The sequence below is a fragment of the Peromyscus maniculatus genome, chromosome 3 (genome assembly GCF_049852395.1).
Source record: "Peromyscus maniculatus bairdii isolate BWxNUB_F1_BW_parent chromosome 3, HU_Pman_BW_mat_3.1, whole genome shotgun sequence".
Taxonomy (NCBI): domain Eukaryota; kingdom Metazoa; phylum Chordata; class Mammalia; order Rodentia; family Cricetidae; genus Peromyscus; species Peromyscus maniculatus.
This window is the reverse complement of record NC_134854.1, coordinates 62,143,242-62,168,409: the sequence shown is the minus strand read 5'-3', so window position 1 is coordinate 62,168,409 and position 25,168 is coordinate 62,143,242. Positions and strand designations below refer to the sequence as shown.

Here is a 25,168-nt window from a genome sequence, read left to right as displayed (position 1 = left end):
GGCACGCTCTGACCGGTTAACATTCTCAAGTCATTTCCTCAAGACCAAGGAACACATTTTAAAGAGGCTTGTGGGTATTAGGCACACAGTTTATGGCTATGAAACAGCAAAGCACACCTAAAATATTGGCAATGGCATTTTTAAATATAAAGATTAATAGACTACTCTATGCCAAGTGCTACATCCAGAATTGGGGATAATGAGATAATATTTATCCTCAAAGAGCTCAGTCTGTCCAGAGAAACAACCAAGTTTCAGGTCAGTATAAACAGTAAGGGCTTCAAAAGAGACAGAGTTGAACCAAGTACTGGAGTGAACCCAGTTTTCTAATTCAAGTGGAGACATGCATGGTTGTCTGTGTTTACCAAGGGGTATTAAGTAAGAGTCTCACATAGTTAAATGCTGTTGTAGGGGCAGGGAGGTGGCAGAATGGGTAAATGTTTGCCATGGGAACATGAGAACTGAGTTCAGATGTCCAGACCCAGCTAAGAGCCAGGCATGGTGGTGTCTGTAATCTCCTGTGGTGGGGTGGGAAGACACACTAGAATTGTGTGGAAACAGCAGCTCTAGGACAGTAAGCACGGGTCTGCAGTGAACAAGAGCCTGTCTCCACGAAGGTGGGGTGAGGACCGACCGAGACACAGCCGTCCTCTAACATCTTTGCGGGTGCCCTGGCACGTGCGCTCGTGGTCTCCCTCCTCCCCCTCTTCCCTTCCCTTCCCTTTCTCCTCTCCTCCCCTCTCCCCTCCTCCTTCCCTTCCTCCCTCTCTCTCTCACTCATGTGTGCGTGCCCCCACACACAAACAACATTCTTTTAGGAAACAAACCACATAAATTGTATTCTCTGCAACAAAATTCACATTACAACACCTATCTATATAATGCCGAGCACACAGCAGGTATTGAATAAATGCTTGCTAAATTAATTCATGGCAGAGATTTCCTCACATTTTGCTATAATTCAATCAGACATGAAAGACAGTTCTCCAAAGAAAAAAATGAAACCAAGAAAACTGGCAAACTCAACTTTGGATGCCGAGGCATTCAAAAGCAGGCTGGCAGCATGGCCTGAAGTGAATGCTCATGGCTGCATGGCAACGCATCTCTCACCTCTTTAATGCACACACCCTTCTCCCCTCGAGTGGCATTCAGCAGCAGCCTCCTGAGTTGTTTATCATCCACGGCCTTTGGCAGATTGTGCAGACAAAGCCTGGTCTGGGAGACAAAGATGTTCTGGTTCTTGAGTTTCTGATGTTTCAGTAGCTCAAACTGGGAGAGAAGAGAGACAAACTCTTAACATACAATACGCCCACAGGCAGGCTCCCAATCCCTAAAGAATCCTAACCCACCCACCCCACAGCCACAGATGCTCCTGCTGCCTTAGTGTCAGCAGAGAGAAAGGCAGGCTCAGGGAGGCAAGATGACCATGAGCTCAAGTCAGATCTGAACCAACAACGTCAGCCAACTAGAGAAATCAAACGACGTTCTAAGACTCAAATTTTCATCTCTAAAAACGAAACTGCAGATCAATACTTAAGTCTTAGCACTGACATGAGGCCAAATTAGATTTTTTTTAAAAAATGCATAGCTCAAAATGTGGCCTGGCACAAATATTCTTTATTTTAAAACGCTTATTTTTATTTTTATTGGTTTTTCAAGACAGGGTTTCTCTATGCAGTCCTGGCTGTCCCGGAATTCACCTTGTAACCAGGTTGGCCTCGAGCTCAGAGATCTATCTGCCTCTGCCTCCCGAGTGCTGGGATTAAAAGCCTGCACCACTACCACCCAGCTTAGTACAAGTATTCCTATAATACTTGTGGGGCGTTTACCCACCACCCCCACAGCTTCCCAGAGTTTTCTTGAGTGCGAGCAGCAGGAAATATTAGATAGAAGGATTTATAGCGGAGAATCTTGCGGAGATAAACAGATAGAAAATAAAGGATAGCCTCGAGAGGGCCTGGAACCTATTCCAACGGGCCCAGACTGTCTCTGGTCCAGGGTTTTTATAGAGACGCCAAGGGGTGGAGCAAAAGACCTCCTCCCCCAGCACAGCCAAGTGCAGACCATCTCAGACACCTGCACTCAGGCCCGTGGTCCTGATCATCCTCTATTCGGACCTGCTGGGTAAAGCCACAAGGAACCCGAGAACGGGCTCCCACAAATACTGAAGTTAGCATCTGTGCTCAGTCCTCACCCACCCAACAACTAAGTCTAAGTACTTCCTCCCTAAAGAAAATAAACTTACTTTTTATAATGCACATAAATAACTTAGCCAGCTTTGGCTAGCAAAATTAATTCTAAAATTCAGTACATCTTATTGCACTACTTCACCAAAAACTATAATATCCAGATGTTCACTACTAAAAAAAAATTGAGAACACTACTATAAAATCTATGCTGGAAAGACATATTGCTTTGGTAGAGGCAGTATAGTATAGTGCATTTACTGCTATATCATTATAGTATATACTACATAATATATAAATATTTATAATGACACATAAATAGACTATATCAGTATAGTATATTTGCTGCTATATCATTATAGTGTATACTACATAACACATAAATATATATCTATAATGACACATAAATAGACTGTATCAGTATAGTATATTTGCTGCTCCCCATCTACAGAACTTTACGGTTTCACAGCTGCTCTGTATCTTTAACATTCTAAGCTGGCTTTTGATCCTTTAATTTGTAACTTTATTATTAGGTGTGTCTGTGTATAATGTGTACACACTTGTGCATGAGGTAGGGTCAAAGGACAACTCTGAGAGATACTCGGTCATCAGGCTTGTTCAGTAGCACTTTACCCATGGAGTCGCCCCACCGGCTCTAGGCTGCCTTTTTTAAGGTGAGCTGCATGAGCTGGATACAGCCCCGCTGGTGAAGAGCTTGCACAGTACACACAGCATCTGAAGTTCAACCCTCAGCACATGTACCTGGGCATGATGGAGCCTGCCTGTGACCCCAGGACTCAGGAGGTGGAGAGGAAGGAGCATCAGAAATCGAGAAATATTTGGCTACACAATGAGGTCAGCCCGAGCTACATGAGACCATCTCAGAACAACAAAAGTAAGCTATATGTACAAAAATAACAACTGCCGAGAACATTACTAAGCAGCAAAGGGGTCAGTTAACAGTAGAAACACCTACAATATGAAGTTGTTCTACAATAACTGCATAATTTGGAGATGCTAACCCCTCCCAATGACATCTTGGCTACTCTTTCCAAACCCCACATGTCCTCCTTTTCCTAGTAAGCCCTGCCCACAGAGCTTCCTTCCTGTTGTTCTACGTTTACTCTAACAATCACACAATGCTGTTCACCACACACGTGAGTACTACAGAAAGAAAGAGAAGACTGGGTTCTTACACTGGAACAGAACGCTGACACGTTAGGAGTAACGTCCAGTGACTTCTCCTTCCCCTGTGCGCTTCTAACAAGGTAAAACATGCTCTTTATACACAGCTCTTCATGAGCAAATGTAGCAGCAATAGTTGCTTCGGATTCATTTACAAAACCATGGAGGGAACCTTGAGGCTGGTGCCTGATCTACCCACCCGCTCTCGTTTGGCCATATCTGCAGCACTCACACCCTCGGCAGCCTTCGTCCCAGCACGGATCACTGCAGAAAGAAGGAAAAAGGCCAAGATGTCACCAAGGGAATGTTCACTGAGCAACAGGAAGAATGTGATTTGAATGATGCAAACTCTTTGAATAGGGCCCTGAGGACTGTGTTGGCCAGTTAGTTAGGTCCAAAAATAGCTACAGGGCTAAGTTCTAGACTTAAGACTTGCTCTGAAGACAAACTCTGGACATTTTGTGATTTTGTTCCTTTCTGCCTGCAAAACAGCATCATATTCATGCTGCAAGTAAGACAGAAAGGTGTGGAAGAAGTTCTGAAAGCAGCTACAATCCAGGGATCCACCAACAATCTGCCCTGAAACTTAGCTGCTCCCTGTGCACCTGAGGGCCACCACTCCCAATTAGATGAGCCACCGTGGAGGAGAGCTATGGTTTCACAGGCCTTAGCGCCAAAGGCTGACGGCCTAACATTACTAGTTGTTATTATGCATCTACATGGGAGTAGGCTGATAAATATCAGAAACTCTAGAATTTTTTTTTTTAACTTAAAACTAATTTCTCATTCTTTTTTGATATTAAGAGAAAGATACTAAGTAAACATTTAAAGTCTATCAATAATCCAAAAAAGTAATTTTGGTTTTATTTTTCAACATCTTTAAAAAAAAAAAAAAAAAAAAAAGCTCATAAGAAATGAAGACAAAAGGGAGTTAATGTGAGTTTTCCTCCTTTGAGCTTCTAATCCTATAACGGAAATATCTAAGGCACCCAAACAGAAGAATGGGACTGACTGGTCTGCAAAGTAAATGGGTAACAGGTCCTAACCTCTACTGGAGTGGAATAGCAATAGAACACACTGTAAAGGAGGAAATGTGGGGTTTTATTGGAAACACATCTCATAATTGCTGGCTCACTCGCATGTCCCAGGGCTGGCTACTTAGACGCCTGGTTCCTATCTTCTTCCACTACTCACAGCCTTCTCGGGCCAGATAGAGGTTCCGGGTTCCAGTTGGCTTCTTCACCTTCTTTGTTTGGAGCTTTGCTGCCTCATCCCGGGTCACAGCCAAGTCAATCCTGAGCAGCCGGCCATCCAGTTTAAGCCCACCACCCTGAAACATATTGCAACCTTCTACTCAAATACTTAGCAAGCAGAAAGTACATAGCAAGGAATATCAACAAAAGGAAATCAGCACACTGTAATTAAGCTGTGAAAGCCAAGCCACAGGATGCATCTGCCTGGCTGGCCACATGTGGACCCTTGAGAGTCACTCTAGTTTTTATAAGTGTATAAAAGGTCACATGCGTATGTACTTAAGACAATCAGCAGTAAGGAGTTTACAGTAGTTCTAAAGCAGGCCTAAACTGAGGAAAATGTTCTGTAAACAAATGTTCAGTATTCTAAAGCTGGTGAAAGGTAAGAGTATTTACGAGACAATGACAATACAGGATAATATCTCAAAAATTGCATACGTCATGTAAAAAGCACAGAAAAATTCTCAGTATCTACACTTTGTCTGTCAAATGTGCATCTAGTTTCCCAGATGGTACTAATACCTTCTTTCAGTCTTTAATGTTATTAGCCTAGAATAGAGGCTGATAGACAGACAACAATGAATACTACAAATATCAAAACTGTTTCCTCACTTAAGACATATGAGTAACTGCATTTTCTCAATGGATAAATAATTAAGGCAGCGCATGCAAAGCTCAGTGCTTAAATACACGCTAAGTGCTCGAGTCTTCACTTCAGCTACTATGTCCTAGGCATAGGGCAAGGACATACTTTCCTTACCTCAGCCTCTGCAGAGGCAGCTGCAAGGCATTTCTGAGCTGCTTCCTGAGTCATGAACTGTGCGAATGCACATCCTGCACCAAAACACAAAACTTAGTGAGACACTCCTCACTTTCACAGTAAGCAAAAGACGCTGAAAATATCACAGCCTGACACAAATGGAACGACTAAGTAGCATCGACGGGACAGACACTATGTCGAGTGGTGCAGGATTATAGGCAGATACCATAGTATACACATCTGTCCTTAGCATTTGGTCTCATCAATTATCTCCTTAATAATACCCACATGAAATGACAGAGAAACCCACCTAACCACTTAATTCAACATCATGGAAGATGAGGCAGAACTACTGAACCCTAAAATTATATCTCATGGTCTTAGAGTCACCTTGGGGGGCATCAAATAACACCCAGATACGCCTCTTGGGGTTAAAGAGGCTTCTATTATATGAATGTCACAGGAAAACAGCCATGAGATCAACTGCTGGCGTCTTCTCTAGACCCTTTATAAAGCATGCCTTTGGTTAGATGTAGGGCCAATTATCTAAATGATTTTCTACTATGAATTAAAAGTAACTTTGTACAAGTTCACCTCACAGCAAATTTCAAAACAGTATGTTTCATAATATTCTGTTGGTATACTTTAAAACTCAAAAAAGAACTCTCTCATTGAGAACACTACCATGTCTCCCAGAGCTAGGGCATTATCTTCTGCCCTGTACCGGAATAAATCTAGGCAGATTAATCTGAAGTATACATACAATAGGCTAACCCAAAGGCCACATCTAAAGACCAAGCATCTAGAGTCAAAACTTTAGACAGGGTCAAGTGTTCTGTGTTCCCAACTCCTCCCACCTCTATTCACATCTCTTTAGGCATCGATCAGGTAGCATCTTCCCCAAAACAAGAAGTACTTCAGGAATCTGGACTACCCTCTACAGCACAGAGCTAGTCAGAAGAAAAACAGTTCTACCTCAGAACTCATGGGCCATGCATTAGTGGAGTCAACCACACACAGAACAAAAATACTTGGGGAAAAAAAAGTGACTAAACTGAACATGTATGGACTTGCCATTTTCTAAAAACAATGTAACGACAACTTATCTTGTTTCTCAGGGGTGTGTGTATATTGACACATTTTTATGAAAGCATCTCTTGACTCCAAGGAGAATGAACTTTTCCCAGGCCTTGCCATCAAGTCAGCAATGTGCCTTGAGGTCATCTCAGACTGCGTACTTACGTGCTTACCCCTCTCTCTACTGTGCACTTCTGTAAGCTTAACGGACGTGAAGGAAACATGCAACAGACCTTACTGGGCCTTGGATTTCCCACACAGCTTTTACAACCTAAGTTAAATGCATAGCTTTAATCTTAAGTTATATGCCCTTCCATGCCCTTGACCCAAAACAGTGTGTGTGTGTGTGTGTGTGTGTGTGTGTGTGTGTGAGAGAGAGAGAGAGAGAGAGAGAGAGAGAGAGAGAGAGAGAGAGAGAGAGAGAGAGAGAAAGAGAGAGAGAGCACTGTACTAATCATTCGCTGAAATCAGCAAACAGGCTGGAAGCAACCTTAAACATTATGTTATAAATGTTAGAGCAACATACAGATGTAGGCTGATAACATCCGTTGCAGTTTTGTTGCTACACTAGGTCGGCTGGAAGATATAAAGTTACTTCTTCCCCTGTCAAAGATTTCTATAAAGAATCCCCCATTACTTCCCCCATGCCATGTTTTCTGTGCTGTCCAAAAAATACGAGGCAAAGCCCTTTATTAGGGACAGGCAGCAGATACAGGAGAAGTGGAGAATTCATATTGGGCTTATTCTTGGTCAAACTAATCCCAAAGGAAGTTGTTTTAGTTTCATTCCTTAATGCATATTGATCTAGAGATTAAAGTGTATGGGAAGAACCAGGTGGTGGTAGCATACACCTTTAATCGCAGCACTTGGAAGGCAGAGGCGGGTGGATCTCCAAATTCAAGTGCTGTGGGATGGTCTTTCTGTACACTGTGAATTGTTGCTACCAATGGTTAATAAAGAAGCTGCTATGGCCTATGGCAAGGTAAAACAGAGCCAGGCGGGGAATCCAAGGAGAGAGAGAAGGAAAAGAAAGGCGGGGTCAGAGGAGATGCTGCGAGTCGCCCAAGGAGGAACAAGATGCCAGCAGACTGTTAACGCCATGGCCAAGTGGCAAAACATAGATGAACAGAAATGGCTTAAATTAAGATGAAAGAACTAGCTAGCAAGAAGCCCATAGACCACACAGTACTTAACTGACATAAGCCTCTATGTGTTTATTTGGGACCAAGCAACTGTGGACCAAGGAGGGACAGAGAAAAGTGTCCATCTACATTCAAGACCAGCCTGGTCTACAAAGTGAGTTCCAGGACAGCCAGTGCTACTCAGAGAAACTCTATCTGGAAGGTGGGGAGATACTTAAATTATGCTTTTAAAATCAGTAACAATTAAGATGAATAGACCAAGAAAGAAATCTAGCACATCAACTGCAGACTACATTGTAAAAGTATTAAATACCCTGCTACACTCAAAAGGAGACCGAAGGAAAACAGTATCATGCCTGCCCTATGAGCATTCTAAGAAAGTCTGAGTAGACATTCTAGAAAAAACAACCAGAAATGAAAAAGGTCCAACAAGTGTAACTATTAGAGCTGAAGACATTTATTACTCTAGCCATTTTTCAGGTAAAAAACCTAAGCTCACAGTGATTAAGTACTTTCCAAATTGGTATGTGACTAAGGAGAGTTTGATCCCTAATCTCCAAGAAGCTGTTCAGTACTGCCTTAGATTATTTTAACTGAGTAAAAGTAAAAATTGATTAAATCTTATGTGATCAGTTCTTCTCAGCTGAAGCTTAGAATGGAAGTTCTTAACCATGGATAAACTCTGGAGACCCCTCAAACCCTCAGAAACAGCATTCTTCTGATGAGTGGGCTTACAGCACTTGCTAGAGCACAGAGGAGTCAAAAGTCCAAACACATGAACGCAATGCTTCTGATGGTTTATCTTTCACCATCAATCGAACTGGATATAGAACCACCTAGGAGACCGAAGGCACACCCTTTGATATTTGTGAGGGTGTCTCCACAAGGGTTGAGGGGAAAGATCCTCCCTGAAGGTGGGTGGTATTCATGGTCTAGGAGCCTTGTAAAATCAAAGAAACGGAGAGTGAGCAGAGCTCTAGTTTCACCCTTTCTCTGCTTCCAGCCCCACTATGAAAGAGCCAAGCTGCTCTGCCGTGTCCTCACCATAACAGATGAATCCTCTGAACCAAAGCAAAATAAATCCTGCTTCCTTTATGTCAAGTATTTTGGACACAGTAATGGAAAAGTTAAGTAATACATAGCTTAAGCAGAATGAACGCAGTCCATGAAGTCAAAGATTACATACGCACTGATGCTATGTATGTGTCTACATTCACATGCTAACACACAGCAGTGCGCGGGTGAACGCCGAGCGCTTCAGACTCCAGAACAAACAGCACTAGAGGAAACATCTCGGCACCACCCCTGCTGCAGCTGCCCTCCACTGTTGCCATGCAACCAAGTTCCTGTCAGTTTTCATCTCTAACAAAAGCATCAGAGAAAAAACAAGTTCTCCATCAACTTTGAGCAATGTAGAATATTAATACCCATGAGATGCTATCACATTTGAAATGCAAAGGAGAACAACAAATGGAATTCATTATCTTAAAGTAAATAAGCAAGAGCTTTAAAGGCTGAGGCAAAATTAAAGCTGGCAAAGCCATTAAACTGCTGACTTTCACATCATGGAAGACAATTTCAGAGTGTCCTTGGGCTTTTACGGAAGCCAAGAAACACTGGACAGACTGTGTAACACCCAGAACGGCGGAACTGATGCTCTTTTCTAATGCTGGGCTTGGTCAGCTGAGGGCAAATACCTTTAGAATGCTCCGTGTCTGGATGCAAGACAATTCGGACATACTTAAGATCACCAAATTGCTGGAGGACCTCCCCAAGATCTTCTTCTTCTGAGTCAAATGAAAGGTTTCTATGGAACAAAAGCAGGCCACAAAAACTTTAATGACAAAGACCTTGAATTGCAATATGAGGTACACGGATTAGACAATCAACTTTGATGGGTCCCTGTTTATAACCATTCTCCCTTGTTCAAAAATAGCACCAGTACACAAGAGTGGCCCCTAGTGGCTAAGCCTCTGCTCTATGATTTTGTCCCTTTGTCCCAACTTACTTACCTTCCAATATCAGATTCTCTCACCTGGGAATTTAAAACTTAATAGACAATAAAAAGACTAAAAGTTGCAGATACAGATTCCCTTCCAACGAGGACCAAGACAGCTGAGAGACCCTGGGATGATACAGATATGCTGTATCGTGACCTGGTAGTTACGTAAATACACACACAAAAGCTCTGCTTCATATACGAAATATTTTGTGCCTTCCCTTTTTTAAAGATGGTATCATAGAGAAAAGATCCACAAGCTCACGACTGCCCAGGGTTTCACCCCCACTTGAGGTCTGCACCTTGACAGCACTGACTCTGGGAGCAAACCAGAGTTCACCCAACCCATCCTCTTCTCACAGAATGTGGCGACAATCAGTTTCTCTTTACAACCAGAAATTTTCACAGCAGGCTAGTAAGAAACATGTCTTTCTTCTATTGAATTAGACACAGTCCCCTTCGTGTTCATTATGAAATCTAGATTTCAGTTAAAATTTTCCAAGAAAACCCTTCAAAACAATATAAAAGAAAAACATGGTAAAGATGACTAGGCAAATAGAAGGGAAAAGAGGGGAGAGAGAAGGGCAGAGAGAAAGGGAGGAACAGGAACTACACATGAATAGCTTTAATCTGAGAATCTAAAGCTTTTTTTACACATTTAAAAATTTTAGTGTGTATGTGCACATGCACCACGAAACACATTTGACAATTAGAGGACAACTTGCAAGAATTCAGTTCTCTAATTCTGTCATGTAGGTCCTGAATATCAAACTCAGGTTGTTGTGGGAGCCCATTTTCAGGTTCCTAGTGGCTTTACCCAGCAGGTCTGTATAGAGAGGATGATTAGGATCATGGGCCTGAGTGCAGGTGTTTGAGATGGTCTGCACTTGGCTGTGCTGGGGGGAGGTCTTTTACTCTACCCCTTGGCGTTTCTATAAATACCCTAGGACAGAGACCGTCAGGGCCTGTTGGAAAAGGTTCCAGGCCCTCTCGAGGCAATCCTGTATTTTCTATCTGTTTCTCTCCACACTCTAAATCCTTCTATCTAATATTTCCTGTTGCTCTCACTCAAGAGCACTCTGGGGAAATATGGGGGTGGTGGGTAGCCCCCCAGCAGGTTGTCAGACTTGGTGGCAAGCACCTTTTCCCACTGAGCCACCTCACTCACCAGCCGGCTTGCAGTATGGTAAGACCAACCCGACCTATGAAGATGCCTATCTATTAGTCAGTAGGGCTGAAATAACAACAAGAGTCCATAAAACCTATCTTCATCCCGTATATTCCCCTGGAAACAGAAGGCATGACTTTCTGTATTTTGGACATTACTTAAAAGAGAAGTTAGGGCTTAGGAATGTAGCTCAGTGAGTAGAGTGCTTGCCTAGTGCCCTGGTTTGCTTTCTATTACTGTGATAAAGACCATGACCAAAAGCAACTTAGGGAGAAAAAAGTTCCTATCATCTTACAGTCCATCACTGAGGGAAGCCATGGCAGAAACTTATGGCAGGAACCTGGAGCCAGAAACTGAAGCAGAGTCCATGGAGGAGTGCTGTTTACTGGCTTGCTCCCCATGGCTTGCTCAGTTTGCTTTCTTTCTTTTAAATTTATTTATTTTTATTTTATTTGTATGGATGTGTTGCCTGCATGTGTGTCTGTGCACCAGGGGCATGCAAGTGCCTGTAGAGATCCCCCTGAAAGTGGAGTTATAAACTGTTGGGAGTTACCATGTGGGTGCTGGGAATAAAACCCAGGTCCTCTGGAAGAGCTGTCGGTGCCCTTACCACTGACCCATCTCTCTAGCCCTGTCAGTTTGCTTTCTTGACAAGCCACGACCACCAGCCCAGAGGCTGGGCCCTCCCACATCAATCATCAATCAAGAAAATTTCCCACAGACTTGACTATGGGCCAATTTGGAAAGCAATTTCTCAACTGATGTTCCCTCTTCCCAGATGACTCTAGCTTATGTCAACAAACAATTATTCTGCACACCTATTATACACAAAGACCTGAGTGTGATTCCCAGCACCACCTAAGCTAGGCATGGTGGTATACATCTGTAGTCCCAATACTCAGGAGGTAGAGGCAGGAGACTTAGAAGTTCAAGGCCATCTTTAGCTACATAACAAGTTTGGAGCCTGGGATACATGAGACCCTGTCTCAAAAATATAAAGAACAAAAAATAGGAAAGAAAAAGAGAAGTCAGGCATGAAGATAGAAATTATCTAGAGCAAATGGTATCACCTCAGTATGTCTCCTAAAGAAAAGATTAAGAGCTAAAATGTTTCAAAAGTTGCCACCCCAATTACAAAACATGAAATCTAGAAAGGACAAGGACTCTACCTACTAGTTACCTCCTGTTTTAAGGTCTTGCTCTTAAATTTCTCAGTGGTATGTCCCTCAGATCAGATGTGCTAAACAGTCTCATAGCATCTAATTTTAGTGCTAAAGAAAGGAGAGAGGAAAAGAGAAAGGGGGAACCAGAGATGAAGAGGAGAGAGAGGAAAGGAGAACCAGGGGTGTAAGGAAAAGGCAAGGTAAGCGATGAGACCTGTGAAGGGGATGCACAGCTCTGCATAAGGAAGGCTGCATACCTGATGAAAACAGTTTTCCCTTCATTCACATCGGAGGATAACTTCCTCTTCTTTTTCTTTGAGACTGGGACATCTAATGTAAAAGACAACAAAAACAACAAAACAAAACACAAAAAAAACAAAAAAAAACTCAAAAAGACAATGCAAGTCATATGACAAAGGACTAACTTCTTAAATATTTTATAGAAACTAATTCTTAAAATTTTAAATGGACAAAGGATATAACAACTAAATATTATTAAAAGTTGCTCAAACTCAAAGCAAAGCAAAGCAGAGGAACTGAGGGTATAGCTCAGTGGTAGAATGTGCGTTTAACATAAACAAGGATATAGGTTCAATCCCCAGCTGAGAGAGAGAGAAAAAGGGGGGAGGAAAGCATGGTTCAAGAAAAAAAGATACTACTTTTTACCTAAACTGGCAAAACAAAAATGACCAATAGAATCCAGTACGGTAAAAGTGTGGGAGGAAAAATCCCCATATATTGCTGTGGCCATATAAATTAGAACATCTGAGGAGAAAGCATGTACACACTATATACTATATTGTATGTATATGCACATGTTTCTGCTTATAAATGTGTTAAAATGTTTTCCAAGTACACAAGAAACAGAATATTGATTCTCTCTGGGAATATGGCTTAAGAGGTTGATAATCTGGGTAAAAAGCAAACTCATTGCCTGAAGAATAAACATTAAGGTAGGTGTGATGGGTCATGCTTAGAACCCTAGCACTTGAGAGGCTGAGGTATGAAGATCTCAAGTTCAAAGACAGCATGAACTTCACTGTGAGACCCTATCAAAAAAAAACCAAAAAACAAAATGTAAAAAACACTTACATGCTATGTGCATACAAACAAATTTCTGAGAAAAAATGATTACTTTGGAGAATTGTTGGAATGGTGAAGAACTTTGGATTTCTACATTAAGCTCCTTTGTACTATATCCTTTAACTTCTTATTTGAACCCCCTAGGTTTTCAGATTCAAACAAGAAAATGACAGGAGACACATGAATCCAAACTGCAGGTCTCATCACGCTCTCAATATAAAAGCCTTGACTCTATCCTCATGAATAAAAATGTTTATTTCCTCTTTCTTCTGTGGTCAAACCAAAACACCAGACAACAGGAAGGGAGAAAAACACCCACTCCAACAAGCAGTTATTGGCCATTTCCCACTGTCTAATGACCCCCAATAAAGGGAGATTGGTACTAGTTCTACAAAATGCTCCCTGAAGTCCTTGTTAGGAACCGAACTGTGTCTCTCCAAAGCTCATACAAACAGCCTTAACGCCTCATGCCATTATACTTGGAAATGGAGACTTCGGAGAGGTGATTACGGCTAAGTGGAGTCACGCGGGTTGGAGGACTGGTTTCCTTATCAGAGAAGACAGAGCAGAGTCCTGCGGTGTTTTGCTTTATTCTCCTTGACCCAACACGTGGGGAAAACTATGTGAAGACACTGAGCAGGGAAAGTCTGTAAGGCAGAAACGGGGTGCCTTGGTCTGGGGACATCTAACCTCCAGAACTATAAGGAAACAATGCTGTGGAATGTTTTGTATGGCAAATGTGTTGCTCTGATTGGTTAGTAAATAAAAAACTGATTGGCCAGTAGTCAGGCAGGAGGAAGTATAGGCAGGACAAGGAGAAGAATTCTGGGAGAAGAAGGCTGAGTCAGAGACACTGCCAGCCACCACCATGACAAGCCACATGTGAAGATGCCGGTAAGCCACGAGCCACGTGGCAAGGTATAGATTTATAGAAATGGGTTAATTTAAGATATAAGAACAGTTAGCAAGAAGTCTGCCGTGGCCATACAGTTTGTAAGTAATATAAGTCTCGGTGTTTACTTGGTTGGGTCTGAGTGGCTATGGGACTGGCGGGTGAGAGAGATTTGTCCTGATTGTGGGCCAGGCAGGAAAACTCGAGCTACAAAACAAGTCTGTCTTATTTGAGCCACATGTCTGTATAATTTTGGTATGGAAGCCCAAATTGAATTTATAGCTCTTTATCTCATCTCAAACTCAATTGTTTGTTTTTAACTCATCTACATCTCAAATCAAAAGGTTTTTCTCAATCTATTTGTATTTAATCTGTTTATCCAGTTATTCATTCAACTTAGACAATTAGAAGTGGTAGCGCCCTCAATATTAAGGCTAGGTTTTAAATTTCCTAATAAAGACTCTAAATTCTCAAATATCATTCCAAACTTATCTTTAAAACAAATAGGGGTTGGGGATTTAGCTCAGTGGTAGAGCGCTTGCCCAGCAAGCACAAGGCCCTAGGTTCGGTCCTCAGCTCCAGGAGGTGGGGGGAAAACAAAAAAAAAACAAAGAAATAAAAAGACTCAGAATGTAGCTCAGTTGGTAATTGCTGGCCCAGCATGCACGAAGCCCTGGGTTCAAACCCCAACATGGTATAAACCAGATACAGTGGTGCATACCTGTAATGCTTGAATTCATGGGGATGGGTTCAAGATCATTCTCATCTACATACTGGGTTTGAGGCCAGCCTAGGTTATAGGAGACCTGGCTCCAAGGGGCAGAGGGGGCAGGGATACAGCACGGTTAGAGTGCTTGCCTTGCATACACAAGGTCCTGTGTTTGATCTCCAGCACCACACAAACTAGGAGTGGTGGTGCATGCCCATCACTCAGGAGGTAGAGGCAAGAGGATCACAAGTTCAAGCTCATCATCTCCTACACAGCATCATCAAAGTCAGCCTGGGCTACATGAGATCCTGTCTCAAAAGAGAGGAGTGTGGGAAGGGAAAGGGGGAGACAGGGCTGGGGAGAAAAGCATTGGAAAAAGGGAAAATAAAGCTTGCCTTTTTAGTATTTAACAAAAATTTGATAGAAAAACTATTTGAAAAGAGGCCTGGGCAGAACTGGTATACATTTCTCAGTAATTTATTCAAAGCTGAAAGGCATTTATGAAGATCCCAGCAAACCTTCATCCTCTTGTTCTTCAGCACTGCTACCACTCTGCACCGTTCCTTCACCATCAAGGCTGCCTCCTCCCTCCAGGTCACTGTCCTCATCAGAATGATCTTCCTCGAGGCTTTCTTCAGGAGCTGCTCTCTTGACTGCTCTGCAACAGCACAGTTCAGATCTCATCATCTGGGCTGACACATAAGCTACTGAGCTTTATGACACACACCAAGTTGGCAGGGAAGTGGGAGCAGGAAAGGCAAGAGGATTTCCTCTCAGGAAAAATGCTATGTCTTCCCCTAGTGTCTCAGAGTGGGCCTACCTCTTCTGCATTTTCACACGAGTGGTCACTGTTGACTTTCTACTTTCCTCTTCTTCTTCATCATCATCTTCTTCATCACCATCTTCATCACCATCATCATCACCATCATCATCATCATCACCATCATCATCATCTTCTTGCTCTTCCACCCTGCCATTCTTTTTACCTGATTCCTTATGCTTGTGTTCACTGCTCTCCTTTTCATCTGTGGAGGAAGGTAAAGGAGTTCACTGACTATCTAAAACAAGGTCACTGTAACAGGAATAACTAGTAACTCAAGTTCCTAGTCCTCTTCAGGATTTCCTCTTGTTTTTCTTACCATACAGTCAGGCTTCCATTTCTGTCAGTTCCTCAACCTCAGATCCAATCAACCACAGACCAACAAAGATTGTTTAAAACCCTGTATCTGTACTGAATATCTATTTTTTGTCAATATTCCCTGGACAATGCAGTACAACAACTATTACATAGTTTTGTATTATATTAGGTTTACAACTAATCTAGAGAGGATCTAAAGTGTATGGAACGATTGCATTAATTCTATAAGAAATTTGAGCACCCAAGGATTCAGGTATCTGAGCATAGTCTGTGAATCAGTTCCTCAGAGACACCTAAAGACGACAGCATACAATATCAGCAAATAAGAGAGAAAACAAAAAAGCAAGGCAGTCACCACCTACATCAGATTCCTCTTTTTCTAAGTTAAGCCTGAAGGTGAACCTGCCCCAGAAAGAGAGAAACAGCAACCAAACTCTTCAGACAAGCCACCATTTACACACCACAGCAAACACACTGCTCACTCTGGCCCTCCATGAACTTTCATTTCAATATTTAATACTCTGACACTCTGGTGACTTAAAAGCATTGTAAGTTTTCTCTCTCGTTTTTCAATTTTTTTAATTAATAAATACTATTTTATGCCTATGAAAATGTTCTGACTGCTTATGTACCTATACACGAGCATGCAGTGCCCTCAGAGGGCAGAAAAAGCTATCAGATCCCCTAAACCTGGAGTTAAAGACAGTTGTGAGCTACCATGCGGTGCTCAGATCCCCTAGAAGAGAAAGCAGTGCTCTTAACCAATGAGCCCCCTTCAGCCCTGCTCTTTCTTCTTAATGACTCATTAATATGGGATGGTGAGAAAAGAGTAAGTAAAGGGAAGAATGAACAAACTCGGGCCTCTACTCACTCATACCCACACCTCAGAAGTGACTTTAGACTCAAAACATAGATCCTATGTTTGGGGATCAGCTCACCAGACAGTCCAGTGCGCATCAACAAGCAGACCTGAGCCCACAGGGATTTGGAGATTTTCCAGGATACTTTTTTTTTTTTTTTTTGGCTAATATGCTTTGGGGAATCTCCAGCTCAATATTTCCACTATCCAGGAAAGCTCCAATATGTGTCGGGCACAGTGGCGTGCACTTTTAATCCAGCACTTGGGAGGCAGAGGTAGGCAGATTTCTGTGAGTTTGAGGGCAGACTGGTCTACATCCCAAGTCCCAGGACTAAACAGAGAAACCCTGTCTCAAAACCAAAAAACCCACAAGAACTGTTTCCACCCTCGCAACCCTCCTACCTCACACTAACACAGCTTACCTGGGGCAGAAGCAGGCTGGGTGTCTTTGTATTTGTCCTTTGCCACGGCCCAATCCACAGCCACAGTGCGCCCTGTCAGACAGAGGTGGGATCAAAGAGACTTCCTTCTCTTTAACATCCCTACTTCCCACCCATTAAAAGACAGTCACAGTATTAGTGGAGACAAAGAAATGCCAATTCTGAGACTACTGGTGTTTCTGTGAGCCTAGCCTTCAGCTGCTGAACCATCTCTCTAGCCTGAATACTGGTTCTTAAAGATAGAGGCAAGAAGATCTTGAGTTCCAGGCCAGTCGGGACTACCTTGTAAGACACTGTTTCAAAACAAAAACAAAACTAAAAATGCTCTCAACAGCTTGCTATGGAACAATCTTTTTGTATACTATGAATATCTTTGCTCTCATTGGTCTAATAAAGGGCTAAATGGCCAATAGCTAGGCAGGTAGAGGGTAGGCACAACAAAAGAGAGGTGAAAGGACGGCAGAGTCACCAGCCAGACACAGAGGGAGCAGGATGTATAGGAAATGAGGTCACAAGCCATGAGCCACATAGCAGCACATAAATTAATAGAAATGGGTTAATTTAAGTTGTAAGAGCTGGTTAGTAACAAGCCTGAGCTGTCAGCCAAGCTCTCATAATTAAGTCTCTGTGTGGTTATTTGGGAGCTGGTGGTCCTGACCAAAAACCCCACCTACAGTAGCTCCTTTTAATATTAACCCTTTAACAACAGAAATTCAGTTTTTTTTACACAGCCACTACACTCTGACAATATGAGGTAAACAAAGAATTGTGTTTCCAGTTACATTGCCAAGAAGCAAAACAGACATTCTGGGAAAATGGAAATCCTGCTCGGAAGTTAAGTAGGAACTAAGCTGATCCCTTTCCATCGGCCTGGTACCTGATGATACCAAGAACAGACTGTCAGGTTAATAACCCATGGGTATTGATAAAGAGTGGTCCAACTTGGCCGGGCAGTGGTGGCACACACCCTAAATCCCAGCACTCAGGAACTCAGGAGGCAGAGCCAGGCGGATCTCTGTGAGTTTGAGGCCAGCCTGGTCTACAGAGTGAATTCCAGGACAGGATCCAAAGCTACACAGAGAAACCCTGTCTCAGGGGGAAAGAAAAAAAAGAGTGATCCAACCAAAACAGAGGAATGTAGGCACTAATGTGCATTATCAGCACTTATGTCCAGGATAGTCATTAGGAACTTCCAAAAGACACTCAAACCAAATGAAGGGAAGGCTCCTGGCATGAGTTCTTTCAAGTTTAACCTAAGATCATACACTAAAAAATTTTCACCAGGGCTGGAGAGATGGCTCAGAGATTAAGAGCACTGACTGCTCTTCCAGAGGTCCTGAGTTCAATTCCCAGCAACCACATGGTGGCTCACAACCATCTGTAGTGAGATCTGGTGCCCTCTTCTGGCCTGCAGTCATATATGCTGTATACATAATAAATAAAACTTTAAAAAAAAAATTTTTCACCAAATATTTTAAGTGTGGCGACACACGCTTGTAATCCCAGAACCAGGAGGTGGAGGCAGAAAGGTCAGATGTTCCTTGGCGACTTAGGGAACTCATGGCTACCCTGGGCTTCACAAGCTACCATTTTAGCAATGAGTTCCTAAACGGTAGAAACATCTTTTGAACATTTAAAACAAAAAAAAAAAAAAAAAAGGCGGTTACTGTGCTAATTCACTCAAGTACCAGGAATAACTAGGTCATGGTATGAGTGTTGAAGACTCACCTTTTATCTCTTTCATATTCATGCCTTTGAGAGCTTTTCCTGCTTCAAGGAGGTTTTTGAACTGAATAAAAGCAAAACCACGCATCTTTCCATCTGAGAGCAAATGTGGAAAAAGTTAGTGGCAGCAGTGGGGTAGCCCAGAACAGAACAGGAAGATCACAGCCGTCAGTCAGGCTGACAAGACAGTCCACAGTCTGCCAATCAGCCAAACAACAGTTTTATATCCTCCTGAACTCTGGCTTTAGGAAAGCAATAATCAAGACCAGCGGTACTGACAATGAGCAACATAGACATCTTCAGGGCAATGACACTAGGACCTGGGCCTCACGCCCTGTCGAGTACTACGACAGGTACTGTGCAAATATCGTAGTGTCTAGGGCCACAGAGAACACGACACAAGGTTTATTTTCCATTCAATAATATGGAAAAATTCACATTAAACTGTCTTCATCAAATCCACACCAAACGAAGGTGCACACGTACCTGGCTTCCTTGGGATATTCACCTCCAAAACAGTTCCATAGGGAGTAAATACCGTTTTCAAGTCATCTTCTGAACACTAAAGGCAAAAGGAAAATGAGAAATATTATCACAGCAAATAAATATGAAACATCAACTACTAAGTTCATTGTCTAGAAAGAGTCTGAATATTTCCTTTTTTTTTTAAACCTTCAAGACTAGAAAAGTGAACATCTGTGAAAAGATGACAGCTTACTTTGTATCTAAGAAGCCAAAAAGGAAAAGAAAAAAAGCCAGACATGGTGTCCCATACCTGTAATCCCAGCACTCATGAGACGGAGTCAGGAGGATCAGGAGCTAAAAGCTAGCCTTGGCTAAAACATTTGAGGTGCACATGAGCTACAAGAAAGAGGAAGGAAAGAGAAGTTGAACACACAAACCTCTTTCTCGGTGGTAGTTTCCTCTAAAGGAAAGCATCTTCACATTTAGTGGACTTAATAAGTTCTTTTAAAATTATATTTATTTATTTATTTATTTAATTTGGGAAGAGGGCAATGCATGCTCGTGTGGGGGGGAGGCCAACTCCCACCCTTTTTTGGTTTTTCAAGAAAGGGTTTCTCTGTGTGGCTTTGGTGCCTGTCCTGGATCTCGCTCTACAGACCAGGCTGGCCTCGAACTCACAGAGATCTGCCTGGCTCTGCCTCCCAAGTGCTGGGATTAAAGGCATGCGCCACCACTGTATGACTCAGCTCCCACCTTTCAAAGGGTTCCTATGAGGAGGAGAGAGGAATAAGAAACTTTTAGATAGAAAGATAGTGGAGAGGAGACAGAAACAGGGTAGCTTCAGGAGGACCTGGATCAAAATCTGCTGGCCTCTTCAAAAGGGCTTTTATTTTATTTTATTTTTTGGTTTTCCGAGACAGGGTTTCTCTGTGTAGCTTTGCACCTTTCCTGGAACTCACTTTGTAGACCAGGCTAGCCTCGAACTCACAGAGATCCGCCTAGCTCTGGCTCCCGAGTGCTGGGATTAAAGGCGTGCGCCACCACCGCCCGGCTCAAAAGGGCTTTTTATAACAACGCCAAGGGAGAGGCAAAAGATTTCCCCTTGCCAAATCAAAGCACACCCAAGTACAGCCATGTGTAGACCCTTCCAAACACCTGGTAAACACGCCCGTGGTCAAATCATCCCCTTATGCAGCCCTGCTGGGTGAAGCAAGCTCAGATTCTCGGACCCTGAGTAAGTTCTCACTAGGAAGCCTCTGTAGGTCTCTACATATGTGTGTGGAATTCAGAGGACAACTTCCAAGAATTGGTTTTTTTTCTTCCACGATGTGGGACCCAGGTATCAAACTTGTGTCATAAGGCTTGGCAGCAAGAACCTTTACCCATTGATCCATCTTGCTTGCCCCTTGACAAAGAGGCCCATTTTCCCAATTCAACAGGCTAAGGTTTATTTTCCAGTAATAAGTACCATTTTAGTGAGGAGTTCCACTAATGAGCACGCCTTGGTTCAAGCATCCTTCAAAACAAGCACTTAGTTCAATCGCTTACCTTAAAGCTGAGGTTCCGGATAATTAATCTGGCTTTCTTATCTGCCACTTTGGCTTTTTTGGGCTTTGGCTCCTTCTTTGGGGACTCTGAATTTTCTAAAAGATAAGAGACATGGGATCATAAGTCTGCAACCCCACTTCTAGGCTAGACATAGGTGGAAAAGGTAGCAATACGGGCAGCATCTGCCAGGGGTCAAGTGTGCACTATCCAGGAATACCTGAGATGCACGTGACTGACTATCAGAGCACAGCACAAAGAAAACTAGGGAGCCCTGGTTCCCAAAGTACCTCCCGGCTCTCGCCCACCTCTCATCTTCACTGTCTCCCTCTTGGAGAATCTAGAAACTCACCGTGTTTCCTCTTTTCCTTGGATTTGTTCCTCAGTTTTTTCTTGGCAACAGTCACATTGATCTTGCAACCTTCAAAGGTAGTGATCTCCTTGAGTGCCCTCTGAACATCCTCCAGCATGGAGAACGTGACATAGCCAAAGCCTCGGCATGCCTTACTCCCTAGAACAAGGCAAGACAGGAGGGGCTGAGAGCAAAGGCCTGTGAGCAATCTATCAAAGATACGAGTCTCAGAAAGAAAAGAAAGAAGGCCAGCACTTTACTCGGGACCATGAGGCTTTCCTCTCCCTTCCCATTTGATATCTTTATGTTATTGTGTTATTGCCTCTTCTTATCCCAGCCTTGATAATCTTTTTTTTTTCCTTTTTTGGTTTTTGAGAAAGGGTTTCTCTGTGTAGCTTTGGAGCCTGTCCTGGAACTCACTCTATAGACCAGGCTGACCTTGAACACACAGAGATCTGCCTGCCTCTGCCTCCCAAGTGCTGGGATTAAAGGCATGCGCTGCCGCCGCCGCCGCCGCCACCACCACCACCACCCGGCGCCTTGATAATCTTAAGAATATGAAGGACTCATGACACGCATTAGACCCTTGAAGAATTCCATATCAAACAATGAAAGATCAACAGAGGGTAGAAAAAATACATATGGTAGATTTGAAAAATCAGATTATAATAATGCAGTCTTAGAAGATATTAGTAATAAATGAGTAAGGCCCTAAAAAAACCATTAAGTCATCAAGACCTTGGCATTTCAGTATCAAATTAAATATTTCCAAAGAAGGTGTAAACCACTGGCCTCACTTTAGCTTCAGAACACTCCAAGCTAGGTAACGTGAACACCACTCCTTTCCAAGGAGTGGTTTGAGAAAGAGAGAAGTAAGTGAATGTCAAAACAACAAGAACTAAGCTAAGGGGCTGGAGAGATGGCTCAGCGGTTAAGGGTACTGGCTGCTCTTCAGAGGACCTGGGTTCAATTCCCAGCAACCACATGGTGGCCTACAACCATCTGTAACTCTAGACCCAGGGGATGTAACAACTTCTTCTGGCCTCCAAAGGCACCAGGACACCAGGCACACATTTGATGCACAAAAACTCAGGTACATAAAATTAAGAAATCATTTTTAAAAGAACTATGTTTATGCCTCCTTGCCAGCCTCACAGTCTTTCATGAGACTCCACACAGAAGAGTATCAGGACCAAAAAGATGGATAATTACTTAAGATTACTCACCATGGCCCTTGGGGGTGGGGAGTTGTTAACAGTAAAACTGTAATTAATTTCTTGCACAAAAAAAGAAGGGGGAAAAAAAACAATGGTGATGTCTGCCCACAACCTGCAGAAGAAACAACTCTTGTGTGCTGCTTCCCTTTAAATACTCTTTTTTTTTTTTTTTTTTCTTCTCGGTTTTTCGAGACAGGGTTTCTCTGTGTAGCTTTACGCCTTTCCTGGAACTCACTTGGTAGCCCAGGCTGGCCTCAAACTGAGATCCGCCTGGCTCTGCCTCCCCAGTGCTGGGATTAAAGGCGTGCGCCACCACCACCCGGCACCCTTTAAATACTCTTAAATCTCCTCCAGAGTACATACGATATAGCACAGGGTAGTAATCTACATACACTGGTTGCAGAGCTGACATGTGGCACCAGAAAAAAGCAAACTGTGACAAGGAGACTGATTTCTTTTCTCTTGGAACATGCTGTCACTAAAGTCTAGCACTCGTCTTTCAGAAAATAAAAATAAAAAATAAAAAAATAAGACCCTCCTCTCAATCAATACAACCAAAAACAAAGCTGCTCAAACGTGAAGTTCAGCTGAGTCAGATTAGTGATTTAGTGTCACACGTTTGCGGTACCCCAAGAACGACCAACAATGTTGCGGAACATAGTTGGCATTCAAGAAGTATTTGCCAAATGAACAAATGAATACTAAGCATACTAAGAGCTCCACATGTGCTGATCAAATTGAGTCCTCTATTTACCATAAAAACTTCAAATCATTAAATGTCCTTAAAGTTTATATTCCTGTATTTAAAAAGTGGGATTAAGACTCTCTGCCATGTAAGATTGTTGAGAACATTAAATAAGTTAACCTATGTCAAGCTAAACATCCTCCCTGCCTGGCAATCATCTGACTCAATAGGCCACACTGGTGCTTTATTAAATGTTAGTTTGGGTTGTTCGTTTGAGACAGGGTCTCACTATGTAATCCAAGCTGGCCTGACGAGGCTATTATAGACGAGGCTGTCCTTGAATTCCCAGCAATCCTCCTGCCACAGCCTCCCAAATGCGGGGATTACGCCAGGCTAATGGGTTAGCCTTTGAACATTTGAACACGTGTAACAAAGGGGGAAACGCAACAGAAACGTTAAGTGGGTGTTTTGCCTTTCATAAATTGACTCTATTGGCCAACCTACAGCAGAGTCAGTTTAGAAAAGAAACTTAGTTCCCGGTCCCGTACCTTCGGAGGGGGGAAGAACTGGACGCTTATAGCCAGGATGGCTCACGTCATTTAATCAGAGGATTCAGAAGGCTGAGGCAGGAGGCTACAGAGTGAGATCCTTGTCTCAAAACAAACTATAACTACATAGCTCCCTGAAATTCGGTGTGTTCTAGCTCCCAGGGGCACCCAGCCCTCTTCGCCATCCACTCCTTACCTTTCTCAGTCACCACGAAGCACTGCTTCACCGGACCCACCTGACTAAACAGCTCTTCCAGCTGCTCGCTGCGAGCCGAGGGCGGGAGACGGCCCACAAATAGAGTCAGACCCGCCATGAGACCGGGAAACAAGCCTGTGAGGCCACGAGTGGACCTCACCGGCGCGAGCGAGTCCCGGGATGAGTTCGGGCAGGAAGACCACGCCAAGTTGCCGGGCGACCCCGGAAGTACCCGTTGCTCAAAAGAGTCCGGGGAGGAAGCGCAGTGGGGAAGGGAAGAAAAGTTCCGGAATGAAAAAGAAAAATGATGTCCTGGGGGCGGAGCTTCCTGAGCGACGGTCTACGTGCTGTCCTAGCGCCGTCCCTGCCACTAAGTGAAACGACATCAACAATTTACCCTCTCTTAAAATCTTTCATTCAAGAGATCGATCCCAAATTCATCAAAACAGGCAGAAGTCATTTTCCCTCTAAGCCTTGCCCACATCTGACATAGAGTGGGTGTTCAATAAATTTTCTGAAGGTTCTCCACATAATTCCCAAATTACGCGCAAAAACCTCGGCCAAAACGTCATAGACACAAGGATGTGACATACATTATTTGAACAACTTTCATATCCTCAAAAACCATGAGACAAAGTGTCACCTGGCCTCGGAGACAAATTGTATCTACTAAAATTCGCATAGAACAAATACTACAAAGTTATATTTTCAGTAATTATTTATTGAATTCCTACTATATGCCAGGCATTAGGGATAAAACTGGTTGCCTGGGAAAAAAGTCAGGAACCCTGCCTTCATATAAAATAGTATGGAGCGATAGACAATTTTTTTTAATCTTACAAAAAATGTCTGCAAGATCACATCAGAGCACACCCAAGCCAAACATAACACCCAGCTATATGCACAGACCTAGAACACACTGCTGCCCAGAGAAAGAACATCTTCCTTCGTGTCTGTTCATCAGACAGACTCTGGGCTAACCACAGTATTTGACACTCAATGGGATCACTGTCTGTCCTACATGGAAAACTGCTGCACTTGGAAATGCCTTGCTGCAAAAAGTACCTGAGGCACTTTTAAAATTGTTACTTTTCAATTACAGCCATATAGTGGGTAGAAAACACCACAAAGGATGAAAGGTCCAGTGAAAATTCCCAAGAGCCATCCACTTCCAGCATATTTGGAATAGATGAATGGATGACTTGTTGTAAGTAATGGGGGTGGGGACCGCTAAGCATGAAATTTATGAAGCCCTAGCTAACTTCAAATAAATAGTATGTGCTTTTGGAAAAAAAAAACCATACCACAGTTACATTTAAATAGATAAATCAGGAGAAAGAGCACTGAAAGAGAAAAATAGATTGTCAAGGCTACCACTAAG

At 42.9% G+C, this 25,168-nt stretch overlaps 1 protein-coding gene across 1 annotated transcript in view; it reads right to left on the bottom strand.

Annotated features, from left to right (window-relative positions):
• Rbm28 (RNA binding motif protein 28) overlaps positions 1-24,345 on the bottom strand; it is a 34,264-nt gene extending 9,919 nt beyond the window's left edge. The window contains exons 1-14 of the mRNA XM_042272942.2: positions 23,788-24,345; positions 21,142-21,300; positions 20,793-20,887; positions 19,266-19,341; positions 18,783-18,875; positions 17,037-17,108; positions 15,438-15,642; positions 15,136-15,275; positions 12,191-12,263; positions 9,301-9,410; positions 5,385-5,458; positions 4,566-4,701; positions 3,571-3,635; positions 1,111-1,269 (exon numbers count right to left, since the gene is read on the bottom strand). Of these exons, the coding sequence (XP_042128876.1) occupies positions 1,111-1,269; positions 3,571-3,635; positions 4,566-4,701; positions 5,385-5,458; positions 9,301-9,410; positions 12,191-12,263; positions 15,136-15,275; positions 15,438-15,642; positions 17,037-17,108; positions 18,783-18,875; positions 19,266-19,341; positions 20,793-20,887; positions 21,142-21,300; positions 23,788-23,905 (1,575 nt within the window). The 5' untranslated portion in view covers positions 23,906-24,345. The remainder of the gene's footprint in view (positions 1-1,110; positions 1,270-3,570; positions 3,636-4,565; positions 4,702-5,384; positions 5,459-9,300; positions 9,411-12,190; positions 12,264-15,135; positions 15,276-15,437; positions 15,643-17,036; positions 17,109-18,782; positions 18,876-19,265; positions 19,342-20,792; positions 20,888-21,141; positions 21,301-23,787) is intronic.
• Positions 24,346-25,168: the final 823 nt, after the last annotated feature.